A 14,951-nucleotide genomic window follows, 5' to 3' on the forward strand; every position below is an offset into this window, starting at 1 on the left:
GACCACAATGGAAGATAATAACATAAGAAAGGGACTGGGTCACTTTTCTATAGAGCAGTAATTGGCACAACACTATTTACCAACTAAATTAATTAAAACAAAATTAAAACTAAAAAAACAAAAAATCTCTGAGGAGATGGCCCAGGGTTCTGTTTTTGCTAACTTTTTTTGTTTTGTTTTACTGTGTTTTAATGCCACACTTTTTTTCAGAGTAAATGAAAACAAGCTTCAAAGAAGAAAATTCTTGACATTACCTCCGAGTCAATTGCTGATGAATCAGTACTTTGTGTTAGGGTATCTGCATAATGCCAATTTATCTTAGCAACTTTCCCATCCTTTGGAGGTAATGCTTCAGCAATAATAACTTTATCCTGAGGTAGTATCATTCCACAGTCTCTGGCCACAGAGATAGCAGTCAACATGTTGTCACCTAATTTTTAAAACATTAATACATTAAAATGGAAAAATGAATGTATTAAACAGTAAGTACTTACTGAGACTCTACTACAGTCCCCATGAATGGACTGGGCAAAACAAAGATATTATCCTTACTCTTGGAGTTTAAAAATAATGAACTCAGGACATACAAATCAAAGGAAGCCTCAAATAATTCAAGCACACAAATGCTAAATAGTCAGAACACTCTCACCAATAATTTTTTTTTGTCACCCACAATTTTTTTTTTTTTTTTTAAACCATTTCTTGGGCCGCTCCCATGGCATATGGAGGTTCCCAGGCTAGGGGTCTAATCGGAGTTGTAGCTGCCAGCCTACGCCAGAGCCACAGCAATGCGGGATTCGAGCCGCGTCTGCAACCTACACCACAGCTCATAGCAACGCCGGATCCTTAACCCACTGAGCAAGGCCAGGGATTGAACCTGCAACCTCATGGTTCCTAGTCAGATTCGTTAACTACTGAGCCACGACAGGAACTCCTGTAACCCACAATTTTTAAAGCCAAATACATTCTCAGTCTTTTTGAGTCAAGCACTCAACGCCTGGCATAGTGCTACATGAAGAGCAGGTGCTCCATAAACACTGCTGAAAAAACCTAGGGTTGATTGGTAATCTGTACAAGAATAGGAGAGTAAAATCACAGAGAAACATGAATTACAAAGCAAGGTTATACAAAACAAAAAGATAAGCAAAGTAATAAGAATACAGTCTTTACAAGATACAAAGAGAAGCAAGACAGACAACTCAGTCATGAGAGGAAAGACCTGAAGGCACATTGTAATGACAAAAACGAGAAAGAAAAATAATCAATGCACAGGAGAGGCAGGCAAAGGTCTGGGGAGCCCCCTGCTACCCAAACCGAAGGGCACTACTCTCTTCCCCCAATTCGCACACACTACTTCCAATCGTGTCTTTCTGTGACCTGACAGACCCTTCTGGGACACAGTGCCATACTGTGCCATGGCAGGAAAACAGGGACAAGAGATACAGATAGAAAGTGCTACGAAGCAAGATCATTAGAACCAAGAAGTGCTGGGATGCTATTAATTTGGTTACTTGAACTATCTGGTAATAAGTATGGTATTAAATGGATCTCAAAGTCTAAAACATAAAAATGTAGACAGACCTTTTCCATAAGTCTTACTGAACACACAGATGCTATAGTGAATATCTTAAATCTGACTGCTAAGAAAAAAAAACCCTAAGAGCTGCCACAATTTCATACAGTTAAGAAATGGAAATTATCTAATATTATCAACAGTATGATAACATTAGGAGAATCATTTAGATATAGTAAAGAGACAAAGCAGAAAAATGGATCTCTTCACTCTTACACATTCAAGCAAATGTATATTTAAAAATATAATTCTAACAAATATTAATCATTTTCCATGTATCTGGCATAGTTCTAGAAATTATAGATGATCCCCAAATAAGTAAAGCATATTCTTAACCCTCAAGAATCAAATTCTAGTAGAAAAAACAAGTATCTACAAATAACTAACACTAAGCCAAGTAAAATAACTGCTGTAAGAAATACATGATTGAGAGTTCCCATTGTGGCACAGTAGAAACAAGTCTGACTAGGAACCATGAGGTTGTGGGTTAGATCCCTGACCTCAATCAGTGGGATATGGATCCGGTCTTGCCGTTGTGAGCTGTGGTGTAGGTCACAGACGTGGTTCAGATCACGAGTTGCCATGGCTGTGGCGTAGGCTGGCGGCTATAGCTTCGATTCGGGCCCTGGCCTGGGAACCTCCATATGTTGCGGGTGTGGCCCTAAAAAGACAAAAGACAAAAAAAAAAAAAAGAAAAAAGAAATATATGATTTAAAAGAGATTTTCTTAAAGGAACAGTTAAATATTTGTAGTATGCCCTTCACTATTTTATTATACTTGTAAACAGATCTGCTAGGCCTCCAGCGTGCATTACAAAGCTGTTCTCTAACTTGGAAAAGTACTCTGAGCTGAAATAGGGCAATGGAGGATGGAGGATGGAAGTACTATGTAATAAATTTAGTTACTTGAGTTACAGGATAAGTATGGTATTAGATGGACTTATATAGAAATAAGTACGCTTTTATAATCAACTGATCATTCCTCATAACTTGAATTCTAAGAGTTACACTCAATTTCTTCTGTACCCTTTTTGAGGTCTAACCTGTGACCATTACAGTGCGAATGTTGGCTTTATGCAAATCTTCAAGTACTGCAGGGGTTTCTCGCTTTAATTTGTTCTGCATTATAATTAATCCCATAAAATCCATGTTGTTCTCAATGGCATCTCTGCAGAAACAGAAATTTTAATGTAATGGTTTAGTCAAGAGAACAGGTATTTGTTCATTTTATGTTGATTAGGCAATTTAAAATAGCCATAAATTACAAATTAAAACATTTTATATGCCAAATAAACCATAAACCTATGTATAAGTTCATGAGTTCAATCTCAAAAAATTTAAATCTGAAAAAATAATTCCCAGGAAATACATATTAAAATTAGCTTTTACTCTTTGAAATACAGGAATATAAGGATTGTTTGGAAATGTTTATCTTCGTAAGACACGAAGCACTCCTAGTACTAAGTAATATTCATCTTGTATCCTACCTACAAAATGAATGAGCGTATCTATTCTTTACTGTCCCCCATACAACATAATTTAAAAGAAAAAACTGTACCTCAGGCACATATGAAACAGTTATACTGGATTCATTAAGTCTTTGAGGACTTTTATAAAACTCTTGATCAAATTCTTGATCCTGGAAGTGTGATACAAAATCTACTAGCAGTCTGACAATGCAAGCTACTCAGGACCCAGAGGTGGATCTTTCAGACTACTGATATGCAATATTTAGCAAGATGCTGTTCCTTCAAATAGTTGAATATCTACCATGCACCAAGTGCTACACTAGTCACTGGGAGCACAACGAAGAAAAGGTATGATTTGTTTTCAAGACCCTTTTGTGGGGAAACAGACATGCAAGCAAAGAGATGACACAAAATATGATATGCTTCAACACTACATTGGAGTTCATATACACTACATTGGAGTTCAGACTGTTCATATAAAACAGTCTGTTCAGTGATAGTTGTGTTCTTAAGAAATCTAAAGCTATCAAAATTATATAACAGAAATATTTTTTCAATGGAAAAAGGAGGGGGCTTGAGGTTAAGGACCAAAATTTCTTTTTTTTTTTTTTTTTTGCTATTTCTTGGGCCGCTCCCGCGGCATATGGAGATTCCCAGGCTAGGGGTCGAATCAGAGCTGTAGCTGCCGGCCTACGCCAGAGCCACAGCAACGCAGGATCCGAGCCGCGTCTGCAACCTACACCACAGCTCAGGGCAACGCCGGATCATTAACCCACTGAGCAAGGGCAGGGACCGAACCCGCAACCTCATGGTTCCTAGTCGGATTCATTAACCACTGCGCCACCACGACGGGAACTCCCAAAATTTCTTATTTGCAAAATCCAAGTGGTTTTTCTCTACACAAAATTCAACAATAAAGGTGCCTGAAGTAAACAGCAATGAAACCCAAACGTCTTTGAAATTATATAATTTATATAATGGGTTGTGAAGATATAAAGAATAATTGGGAAACTTAATACAAATGACACTGCTGGGGTAACAGGAGAGAGAATCCCTGAAACCTGAAAATGCATTTCAAAGCATAAAGCTGTACCAATGTCAAACTACAGCGTCAAAGCTCTCTAAGGGTTTTCCTGTGAGGTCCTGGTTTCTGGCTGCAGCGGGTTTCCTAACTCTCCTCGCAATGATGCAGGTCATGGAAACCTGGCCTTCTGGTTAATGAATAGTACAATATTCAATTCAAGACATAAAGGTTCAAACTCTAAGAGAAATGCCAAAACCTGTTCCTACAGGGAGAACAGAAACACAGAGAAGGTCTTGGTTCAAAGAGGATGAAGAAGGGGAGCAGAAAGAGAGACAAGAGTTGATAGGGAGGGGTGGGTATTCTGGGCAAATGGAACAGCCTGTCCAAGGCATGGAAGGATGACTGAATGACAGGCTCAAGCACCGAAGGCAATTCAATTCTTAGCCTTTTTTTTTTTTTGAGGTGGAGGCAGAGCGGGGAGGATGATAAAAATTTGAAGCTGTAGAAAAAGAAGACCATAATGTACCCTCCACAGAAATTAGTATATAATGTTCTACTTGTGAGGCTCCCAATCACACACATGCACCAGATCATTTGGTTGCTGCTATTTTTTTTCCTCTAATATTCCTGCTTAGACCAAATACTCTTTTAAACAGGCAGAATTCCTAAAGCAGTTTTTCCTTTTAGTTATTGGCCATCCACTCCACTCCTTTAGTTCTCATCCAGAAAAATGGGATTGTACTATTAACACTGTCCTACCCTTTTCACTTAACGTCCCTGGAAAAATTAACACAAGTATTAATGGTTCATGATTTAACCACTATCAATTAATGTTATTTACATTATTTAAACATGAACCTTATGCACACAGAAATATTCCTTTAGGCTGGATTCCCAGAACTGCATTTGCTGGGTCAAAGTGTATAAGCAACTGAAAATTTTGATAGGTACTAAGCATTTTCTTTATGAATTTACAATAGTGAGTAGCAGTATGTTAAAATTTTCTTCACTAACCCTTGATATCAATATTTTCAATTCTGTAAACCTTAAGAAAGAAGTGAGTCTTGTCTGGTTTAATTCTGTAGTTACCTAAGAACTTAAGCGTCTTATCACTTTTATGTGTTCAGGGGCCATTCATGTCTTTTTCTGAAAATTGTGTCTGCATCATTTACCTTTTTTTTAGAAAAAAAAATTAAGTATGTATTTCATTGTTTTTCTCCTGGTTCATACCCTTGACTGTGACTCCTCCAGGAGGTGATGGGGAGCCATTTACAAGAATCCAGGGGGAAGGCTGAGATTAGATCTGAATGTTAAAGAGCTCTCTCTAGACTAGTGTGCTACATAGTTTAGATACAGGAAAGACTACAGAAGAACTAAGTTCCTGAATTACAGACAATGGCAGTGGAACTGTAAGAAAAAAAAGTCTATTTAATAGGCAAAACTAGCAGGGCAGCCAATGAATCTTTCTTGCTGCTTACAAAACACTAGGTACACCATGAAACATTCCTAAACAAAAATGTTATCTTCAAAGGGTTAGTCTATATCAGTCAAAGAGTAAAAGTGGCAATCCTTGAATGTGAAACCCATAGCTACACATGAAAATAAATGTGAGGTTGAAAATGGCCATTTGAACTTTGAGGGTGGGAGTATATTTACTGTGACTCATGATACTCTGACCAAATTAGTACCTGGGTTTCAAACACTGAGCAAAACAAGATGGTTGACTCCTGAACAACACAAAAGTTTGAACTGTGTGGATCCAGTTATACATGGATTTTCTCCAGTAAATACTAGAGTACCCTATGCTCCATGACTGAATCCATGACAGATCCTGGAGCCAATCCCCTACAGATACTGAGGAATAACTGTACACTGGGGAAAATACATTTCTGTAGAACTATGTTTACCAAAAACAAAATTATGTTCCTAAAATATGCCTGACACATAGCAAGCACTCGATAAATATTTAACAAATAAATTAAAAGTTGTTCCAGAGAGTTGGACTTTTATCTCAATCACCTAAAGCAAACACTGTCTTATGGTATATATTTGCATACATTCAATAAATATTTAATAAGTAAAAATTATAAATTTTTATACATGACATATATAAACATATATGATGGCTTATTGGAAAAACTGTTCATCGACCTTACCTGCTAATATTCTGTACTTTATGCCATGTCAGTTTCGACTCCAATTTTCTGTGGGCAAGAGCAATCACACGGAAACCCTGTTTGGTGTAATCTTCTAAAACTTTTTCGAAATCAACAGGAACTTTTAAAAAGGAAAAAATAAAAGTCACTGTTAGAATTGTGACCACATGCTTACACAAGTGCCAGAATATCACTTAAAGCCTAGCTGCTTCCTTACCTGTTTCAGGTTTACAAAGACTGGCAACAGCCTCCGGTGCCCCTTTCATGTAAGCATCCATCTTCCTGTCCCCCAGCACCCTCGCAACCACGCTCATTCGTTGCAAAGCTGAAGAAAATGGGAACTGGCGAACAATGCCAATCTCATAAACAGCCTACATTGATTCCAAAAGAGGCACAAAGCATTTATTACTTTTAAAGAATTAAAACAGATATACTTTCATATCTACTATATCTCAATTAAAACAATTTAAAAAAAAGGATACACTTAAATAACAAGTAAACATTCTTCACTTACCGGAAGTTCAAACAGCTCCTAAAAATAAAAAAAAGAAAGAAAGAAAGAAATAGTAAGATTAAGTCCATTAACACACTCAGTCCAATTCAAAAAAAAATTCTCAACTATGGGGAGTTCCCGTCATGGCACAGTGGTTAACGAATCTGACTAGGAACCATGAGGTTGCGGGTTCGGTCCCTGTCCTTGCTCAGTGGGTTAATGATCCGGCGTTGCCGTGAGCTGTGGTGTAGGTTGCAGACGTGGCTCAGATCCCGAGTTGCTGTGGCTCTGGCGTAGGCCAGTGGCTACAGCTCCGATTCGACCCCTAGCCTGGGAACCTCCATATGCCATGGGTGCGGCCCTAGAAAAGACAAAAAAAAAAAAAGTCAAGACTGCTTCTCTACCACCTCTCATTTCTAAAAAATATATTCTTGAGTATTTGAAAACATTCTGCCATCCTGGAAATATTCACATAGTTAAGTTCTAAAATAAACTAAGTGGAACACATTTTAAAATAAATATAAAAATAAAATCTTTAACATATTTTTTAAATTAAATCCTAGGAATACAGATGTATTCCTTAAAAGGCTTAATCATCATGTATCTAAATCGCAAAGCACTAAGCTGCTCAATAAATAGGTGAAAGGTAACAGGATTGAGAATTAAATCTCAATGTTTTACAAAGAATGTCTGGTGCAGTTTCTGACAAATGTAATAAAAATATTCATGTCTACATTAGACTTAAATAAAGGATATGTGATTTCACCTTCTAGCCATATTTCAAAATGAGGACAAAATGTGAGCACAACAGTATTTTCTAGCTTAGAGCAATTCCTTACCATTTCTTGGTTTCCTGCAGGTGTAGATTCAGGAAGCAGCTGTTTTGGAGGACGAACCACAGTGGGCATAATTCGATTATGAAGTGCTGTTTCCTCTTCAGTTGCTTCCTCCAGAATCTGAAAGGAAAACATTGAACGCACTGATTCATAAAATTTCATTCACTGGTTCCATTTTAAAATGAAACATTATGGCTATCTTCAGGGAAGTTTAAAAAAAAAAAGTGTCCAAGGAATCAATGAGCATTACCAGATCACTAACTTAAGTGAAACAAAATATAAACGAAGCTAGTTAAAGTTTTAGCAACCCACAGAAGAGGGGAGGCAGAGGTCAGACGTTAAGAAATAGAGAAAAACTTCTCTAATTCTGCTCCTATACCCAGTTAGGTTCAGAAATTAGTTCTGTTAAAATACAGAAGGTTCTTACAGTTTCAAAAATTGTCAGTCTACCATCCAGGAATTTATTTTTGCTAACAGAAGAGGATTCAAAAATATATAGAGCTCAGATATGGTTAGCAGAACCACTGAGTCAAGAGCACACTGAGATATGAGTTTAGTCTTCAAGTTTGAACACTTCTAATCAAGTTACTACTACCCTAACCCCTTGAAATTTAATTAAAAAAATTTTGGGGTGAAAATACCCAGTCAAAAACTTGTATTAAATACACGAACACGAAAAACAATAAACTAATTTGACTCTATAAGGGAAGGAATCATCAATGCGAAAATGGTAAGGACGAGAGCTGTGTCCAAATAGTTTTACACAATTCTTAGGAAACATTTTAACATCTCTGAAAGTCAGGTACATCTTATGTCAAATGACATTAGTGCTCAGTTATGTGAAAACATTTCATGGATACTCTGTGGTAAGATCAAGCATCATAGCAGGTATCTCAGTCAAAAAAAGCATGCTATGGGAGTTCCCGTCGTGGCACAGTGGTTAACGAATCCGACTAGGAACCATGAGGTTGCGGGTTCTATCCCTGGCCTTGCTCAGTGGGTTAACAATCCGGCGTTGCCGTGAGCTGTGGTGTAGGTCGCAGACGCGGCTCGGATCCCGCGTTGCTGTGGCTCTGGCGTAGGCTGGCGGCTACAGCTCCAATTAGACCCCTAGACTGGGAACCTCCCATATGCCGCAAGAGCGGCCCAAGAAATGGCAAAAAGACAAAAAAAAAAAAAAAAAAAAGAAAGAAAAGAAAAAAAGCATGCAATTATACAAACTTAATTACCTACTTTTTAAAAAATCCACATATAGATCAATAAATCTAGAATCTCTGATCAATTCAGTTGGAGAAAAGCTTTAGAGAATATCAGAGATGAATCAGCTTTACTTTTACTCTTTATAAATTAAGTGGGCTTCCTCTGGGGAATTAAATTTGATGAGTCTTTAGTGCAGGCTTTCAGAAGATGACAAAGTACTTCTTCACTTATCTCCCTCCCTTTCAAAATATTAACAAAACAGGAAAAAGAAATAACCCTGTAAAAGTAAACAGAAAGCAAAGCAGAGAGAGGAGACAAAGGCAAACATATTGATGGACTTAGCCATGAAGGAAACAGTATCCCAGAATAAACACAAAAGGACATACAGGAGAGGTGGGAACATTTCTTATCAGCCAGAATAGCTGAGCAAAGCAAAAAGACAAAACAGAAACACAGGAGTAATGCTCTAGAGATACAGACTACCTACCTGAGAGGAGGGAGGGCTGCTAATACGAGGGGCCGCACTCCATAGAACAGTCCTGCTATTGCAAGCACTGTGAGAACAGGCGGGAAAGCAACCTAAAGACTCCTTCTGCTCCCCTGAAACTGAAGAATGCCTGCTGCTGGGGCCCCTCCCTCCACACACAACAGGCTCCCCTAGTCAGCCCTCCCACTCAGGGAAGATACTTCTCAGGAAAACAGACCAACATACATATGGGCAAGGATAAAAACCTTGCTGCACCTACCCAGATTTATCAAATCAGACCTTCGTTCTTTAAAACAAAACACAAAACACCTGACCCAGAGAAGATACGTAATTCAGAAGCAAGAAGAGAATTTTAAAGACAAACTGTTATCACACCTATAAAAGAAATAGATGCTGGATGCTGTAAAATGACAACAACCAGAACATAAGCAAGCTCTCAGAAATTTAAATTATCAATGTTGTTAACAGAAACCCGTGTGTGTGTGTGTGTGTGTGTGTGTGTGTGTGTGTGTGTGTGTGTGTGTGTGTGTAAGAGACAGAGAGAGAGGACACAGGAAGCAAAAGACAGGGACAAAAAACCCTGAAGGCACATAACTATTTCTTACTTTTTACCTACGGCCAATGACTTGTGCCACTGAGATCATCTTACTGACTCAGGCCTACTGCACCAAGACAATGATGTCTGCTTCTCCGGTAAACACAAAGCAGGGGCCTGAGCAGGTCATCCTCTAGTAAAGGGCATTTGAATGAAGTCGATCTAACTAACAAAACAGACTTTTTGTACAGTTATAATGTATCTTTAGAAATCACACAGTTCTTTTCATGGTACAAGAAAGACTACCACCAAAACCACTTGAAGAAACAATGCTTCTGCAAGTTAATTTTCATTATTTTCCTAAAATTACTTATAGCTCAAAATACTGAACTTACCCATCCAATGGCTTCAAACATTTTCAAATCAAGTGGATCACCAGAGAGCACTCCTTCAATTTTTGTAAGTGAATGACAAGTAGCCATACAAGCAACAAACTGAGACTTTACCAACATCTCATTGCAAACCTTTTCTTCTGGCAAAAGAAAACTACAGAGAAAATGTACTGAATTAGATTCATAAATTCCAAGACTGAAGATAATATCATAACAGGACTCTTCAGGTTTTATTATTTTAAAAAGTAAAACTAAAAAATATATATATAGTGTGTATGTATATATATATATATATGCACGAATTCATTTTCACTATAGATTTTAACATTCAAAAACATTTTCTTCCACGAAAATTACATGTGACTAAAATACAGTATTATCTTAAGATTCTAAACAACCAGACAATACAGTACAGAAAATACTACACACTAAACAATAATTAAAACTCCTGCCTATGGACATATGGCAGATTAGAACACATAAAAACTCTCTGGAAAAACATCAAATGAATGTGTTTAATACATTACCTTTCAAATACAAACCTGGGCTCACAGGAAAGAAAGGGAAAATATCTAGTGCCAGAAACAGAGGAAAAGGGAAACTAGATGGATGTGACCTTAAGCAGATGCTGTGACCACCTGGGGGAGAAGGAAGGAGGGAAGGGAGCCATCTCGGTACCCTTAAGGACCTGGGTTTTAACAACCACACAGGAAGAAGAAACAAAGTCCTGGCCACATACAAAGTGGGGAGTTGGAACTGAGAGAATCTTTTCATTCAAGACGGTCAGTGCTCTTGAAGAACTACACCCTTAGAAAAGACTTAACCCACAGACCCAAAGGCATAACTAAGAATAAGTTGATCTCCTTTTCTTCCCCCCAAAGTTCAATAGTGAACAGCTTATATTTAGTATGCATTAGGCACTATTCTAAGAGCTTCATTTGATTCATTTCATCCCTATATCACAGGAAGATGTTTTATTATCCCATTTCGTAGATGAGGAAACTGAAGCAGAGTGGTTAAGTGACTTGTCCAGGTTACACAGCATTTAAGTGGTAGAACAAGGATTTAAACACAGGTCTAATTTTAGGGCCTAAACTCTAAACCATTACACTACTCAGGATGGGGTTTGAGCTTGAATACATACTACTGCCTAGTCCAGAAATCCCAAGTTATGAAAGTAACATTAAAGCTTGTCTGGCACCACTGAGAGTAAAGTCAAAACTTTTGGCCAAGTAAAGTCAACACTCTAGAGAGGAGCTCCCACAACAGAGCCGCAAATAGTTTCACAGAACAATCCTGCTAAGGATGAGTCCATCATTTAACTACAAACCAGGAAACAATTCTCATGAGTCAACAGACACAACAAAGACAGAATTAGAATCCCATAAAACTGAGATAATAGAATGACAATCTGAAAGAATGCAAAGATGGCATTTTTAAATTACAGACTTAGAAAAAGAACAAGACACCATGGCGGGGACAGGGGGAGAGGCAGATTTGGAAAGAACTAAACGAAATTTCTTGTCCAGGATGGTTAGGATTCCCAGATGGAGAGAAAACAAAGAATTGGGAAAAAGCCATAATGGAACAGAAAGAAGCTAAAAATTTTCCAGAATTTATGAAAAGCATGAATCCTTAGTAGCACGAAGCAAAATGTGCCCTGCACAAATAAACAAAAAGATCATGGTGAAATTGCAGAAATCAAGCACATACAAAGAAGTTGTTTTTGCTTTTGTTTGGCCACACCCACAGCACCTGGGCCAGGGATCAAACCTGGGCCACAGCAGTGACCCAAGCTGCTGCAATAACACCCACTGCACCACAAGAGAACTCCAATTAGTATTTTTTTAAATAATGAAGGAGAAGAGAAATTACCAAAGAAGATTAGGACTTCTTAACAGCAAAAAACAAAAGGAGTCAGGAGAAATGGAGTAACATCTTCACTGTGCTAAGAGAACACAGCTGTCAACCTAGGAATCTATACAGTTACACCGTGATTCAAAGGGGATAATGAAACAAAGAATACTAATGAATGTAGTTATAGAAGAAGGCAATTTAATCCAGAGGGATGGAACACAAGAAGCAATGATCAGCAAAGATATTCATAAACTTAGGTAAATCTTACCAAGTAGACTATATAAAACCAAAATCATAATCATGTTATGCAACAAATACACATAAAGATAGTAACACAACTTCAGAATGATATTATTGAGATAGGTTAAGACTAGCAATATCTGTCATGTTTTAATTCTTTTATAAGATATCTAAAGTAAATAAGGCAAAATGTCAATTGTTTAATCTCAGGGATGGGTACGCAGCTGTTTGTTATATTAATTTCTGCATGTTTGAATGTTTCACATAATAAATAGGAAGGGAGGGGAAAGTAAAAGTAGTCCAAAGTCCATGGGTTTTGGGAGGAGTTCTAAACCAATAAAGAAAACCATTAGACTCCAAATGTGAACATGGATAATTTAAGGCCAAGTAGTAAAATATTAGAATGTAGAAATTTGAGAAAATGAGAGAAATATGAGAAAATGTGTATGGAGATCGGGGTGAAGGATGGTGGAAATAATTTCCAAATATATCTGAAATCGCAATAAATGTGAATACAACAGCATAAAAGAGTGAAGAGTAAAAAGATGGAAAAAAGATATGAGGCACATATTAGGCAAGAGCAAACTGATGTATAACTATATAAATATTAAGTGAAACATAATTTAAGGCAAGATGTATGATTAGGGATAAATAAGGTCACAATGTGACATACTATTTATCAAGATGTGACAACTCTAACAGTACATGCACCAAACAACAGCCTCTCAAACTATATAAGCCAAAATTCCAGACTTTTTTCTCAAAAAATGACATTAACACAGCCACAGCATTAAAATTTCTCAGCATCAAAAGACAACAAAAACAAAGTAAATAGATGAGACAGAGACTGGTGAAATATTTTTGCAATACATACTACTACTGACAAAGATTACAATCTAGAAAACACAAAGGACTTCTAACAAATAAGATGAGAACTAACAACACAATAAAAAAAATGAGGATGTCAACTGACCAAACACAGGAGAATGCTACATGGCCCTCCTTCTAAAAATGTGAAAATACACTCAGCTTTATAAGTAATAAAGAAACTGGGAGGAAACCACAGTGAGGTACCATTTCAGATCTATCCATTTGTGAAAACTGGAAGTCTGACAATACCAAGTTTGGAAAGGATGTGCAGCCAGAGAATGTCTTAGCTACTAAGGAAGAGAGCAAGAAGTCAGCATCATCACCTAGACCCAGTAGGCAGTGCCTACCAGAGCAGTGGCCAAGCAAGTGCTGTAGGGCCAGCACTGACACTTTGAAGAAGCTAGTTTACCAAAACTCAACCACATGCTCACAGAACCCGTGCACCTCAGCAATGTAACTGTAGCACTCTTTGTGAAAAAAAGAAGAAAAAACGTACTGTCCCTTAGCTGAAGAACAAATATGATTTAACCACATAATGGCATACAATAGTTGACACTACTGAATTGGATCTATACATATCAACATGGATAAATCTTGAAAACATGTTAAGAGGCAAAAAGGCAGCAGAAACACATATAGTATATATCAGTTGTGTATATTTATTTATAGATGGATTCTGTTTATAGGTGGATATAAATGAAGTAAAAAATATAAAAACATGCAAAGATAGTAACACAGCTTCAGAATGATATTATTGAGATAGGTTAAGACTAGCAATATCTATCATGTTTTAATTCTTTTATAAGATATCTAAAGTAAATAAGGCAAAATGTCAATTGCTTAATCTCAGGGATGGGTACGCAGCTGTTTGTTATATTAATTTCTGCATGTTTGAATGTTTCACATAATGAAATATTTATTAGAGGAGTTCACACTGTGGCTCACTGGTAACAAAACCAGTGATGCAGGTTCAATCCCTGGCCTTACTCACTGGGTTAAGGATCCCACATGGCCATGCCAACTGTGGTGTAGGTTGAAGGGGCAACTTGGATCTGGCATTGCTGTGGTTGTGGCATAGGCCAGCAGCTGCAGCTCCAATTTGACCCTAGCCTGGGAACTTCCATATGCTGCAATGTGGCCCTAAAAAGCAAAAAATAAATGAAGAAATAAAATATTTATTAAAAAGTTAACTAAGAGGAGTTCCCGTCATGGCACAGTGGAAACGCAGCCGACTAGGAACCATGAGGTTGTGGGTTTGATCCTTGGCTTCGCTCAGTGGGTTAAGGATCCTGCATCGCTGTGAGCAGTGTCGTAGGTTGCAGACGTGGCTAGGGTCCTGCGTGTTGCTGTGGCTCTGGCGTAGGCTGGCAGCAACAGCTCCGATTGGACCCCTAGCCTGGGAACCTCCATATGTTGCGGGTGCAGCCTTAAAAAGACAAAAAAAAAAAAAATTTTTTAATGTTAAAAAATTAATAAATGATCAAGTCTAGCTAATAATTACCGTGTATTTTCCACTCGTTGAATCCCCCAAAGATCTAAACCATCTTCAGTAAGAGTTCCAGTCTATAAGAAAAAAAAGGCACATATTTACAAAGCATGGCTAATGCTTCCAAAACCAAAAATCATAAAAAGCTATGCTACGTCTATACAGTGGAGTGCTGTACAGTTGTAAAAGGGGGTAAAGGGATGAGTAAGATCTCAGTGTACTGATAGAGAATAACTTCCAGGACAAAAAAGTAAGGAAAAGGGTGCAGAACACTCCTCACAGTATGGTTCCTCTACATGTATTTTTACTACTACTACACAAGGCATAATTGTGG

The 14,951-nt window shown here is 37.6% G+C and overlaps 1 protein-coding gene across 5 annotated transcripts in view; it reads right to left on the bottom strand.

Moving 5' to 3' along the window:
* ATP13A3 (ATPase 13A3) overlaps positions 1 to 14,951 on the bottom strand; it is an 84,331-nt gene that overhangs the window by 32,361 nt on the left and 37,019 nt on the right. For all 5 annotated transcript variants that reach the window (XM_021070069.1, XM_003483301.4, XM_021070071.1 and 2 more), the window contains 8 exons: positions 14,633 to 14,694; positions 10,168 to 10,318; positions 7,554 to 7,670; positions 6,736 to 6,753; positions 6,439 to 6,592; positions 6,222 to 6,342; positions 2,616 to 2,740; positions 255 to 430 (listed from right to left, as the gene is read on the bottom strand). In XM_021070069.1, the coding sequence (XP_020925728.1) occupies positions 255 to 430; positions 2,616 to 2,740; positions 6,222 to 6,342; positions 6,439 to 6,592; positions 6,736 to 6,753; positions 7,554 to 7,670; positions 10,168 to 10,318; positions 14,633 to 14,694 (924 nt within the window). The remainder of the gene's footprint in view (positions 1 to 254; positions 431 to 2,615; positions 2,741 to 6,221; positions 6,343 to 6,438; positions 6,593 to 6,735; positions 6,754 to 7,553; positions 7,671 to 10,167; positions 10,319 to 14,632; positions 14,695 to 14,951) is intronic.

The sequence above is a fragment of the Sus scrofa genome, chromosome 13, assembly GCF_000003025.6.
Source record: "Sus scrofa isolate TJ Tabasco breed Duroc chromosome 13, Sscrofa11.1, whole genome shotgun sequence".
Lineage (NCBI taxonomy): Eukaryota > Metazoa > Chordata > Mammalia > Artiodactyla > Suidae > Sus > Sus scrofa.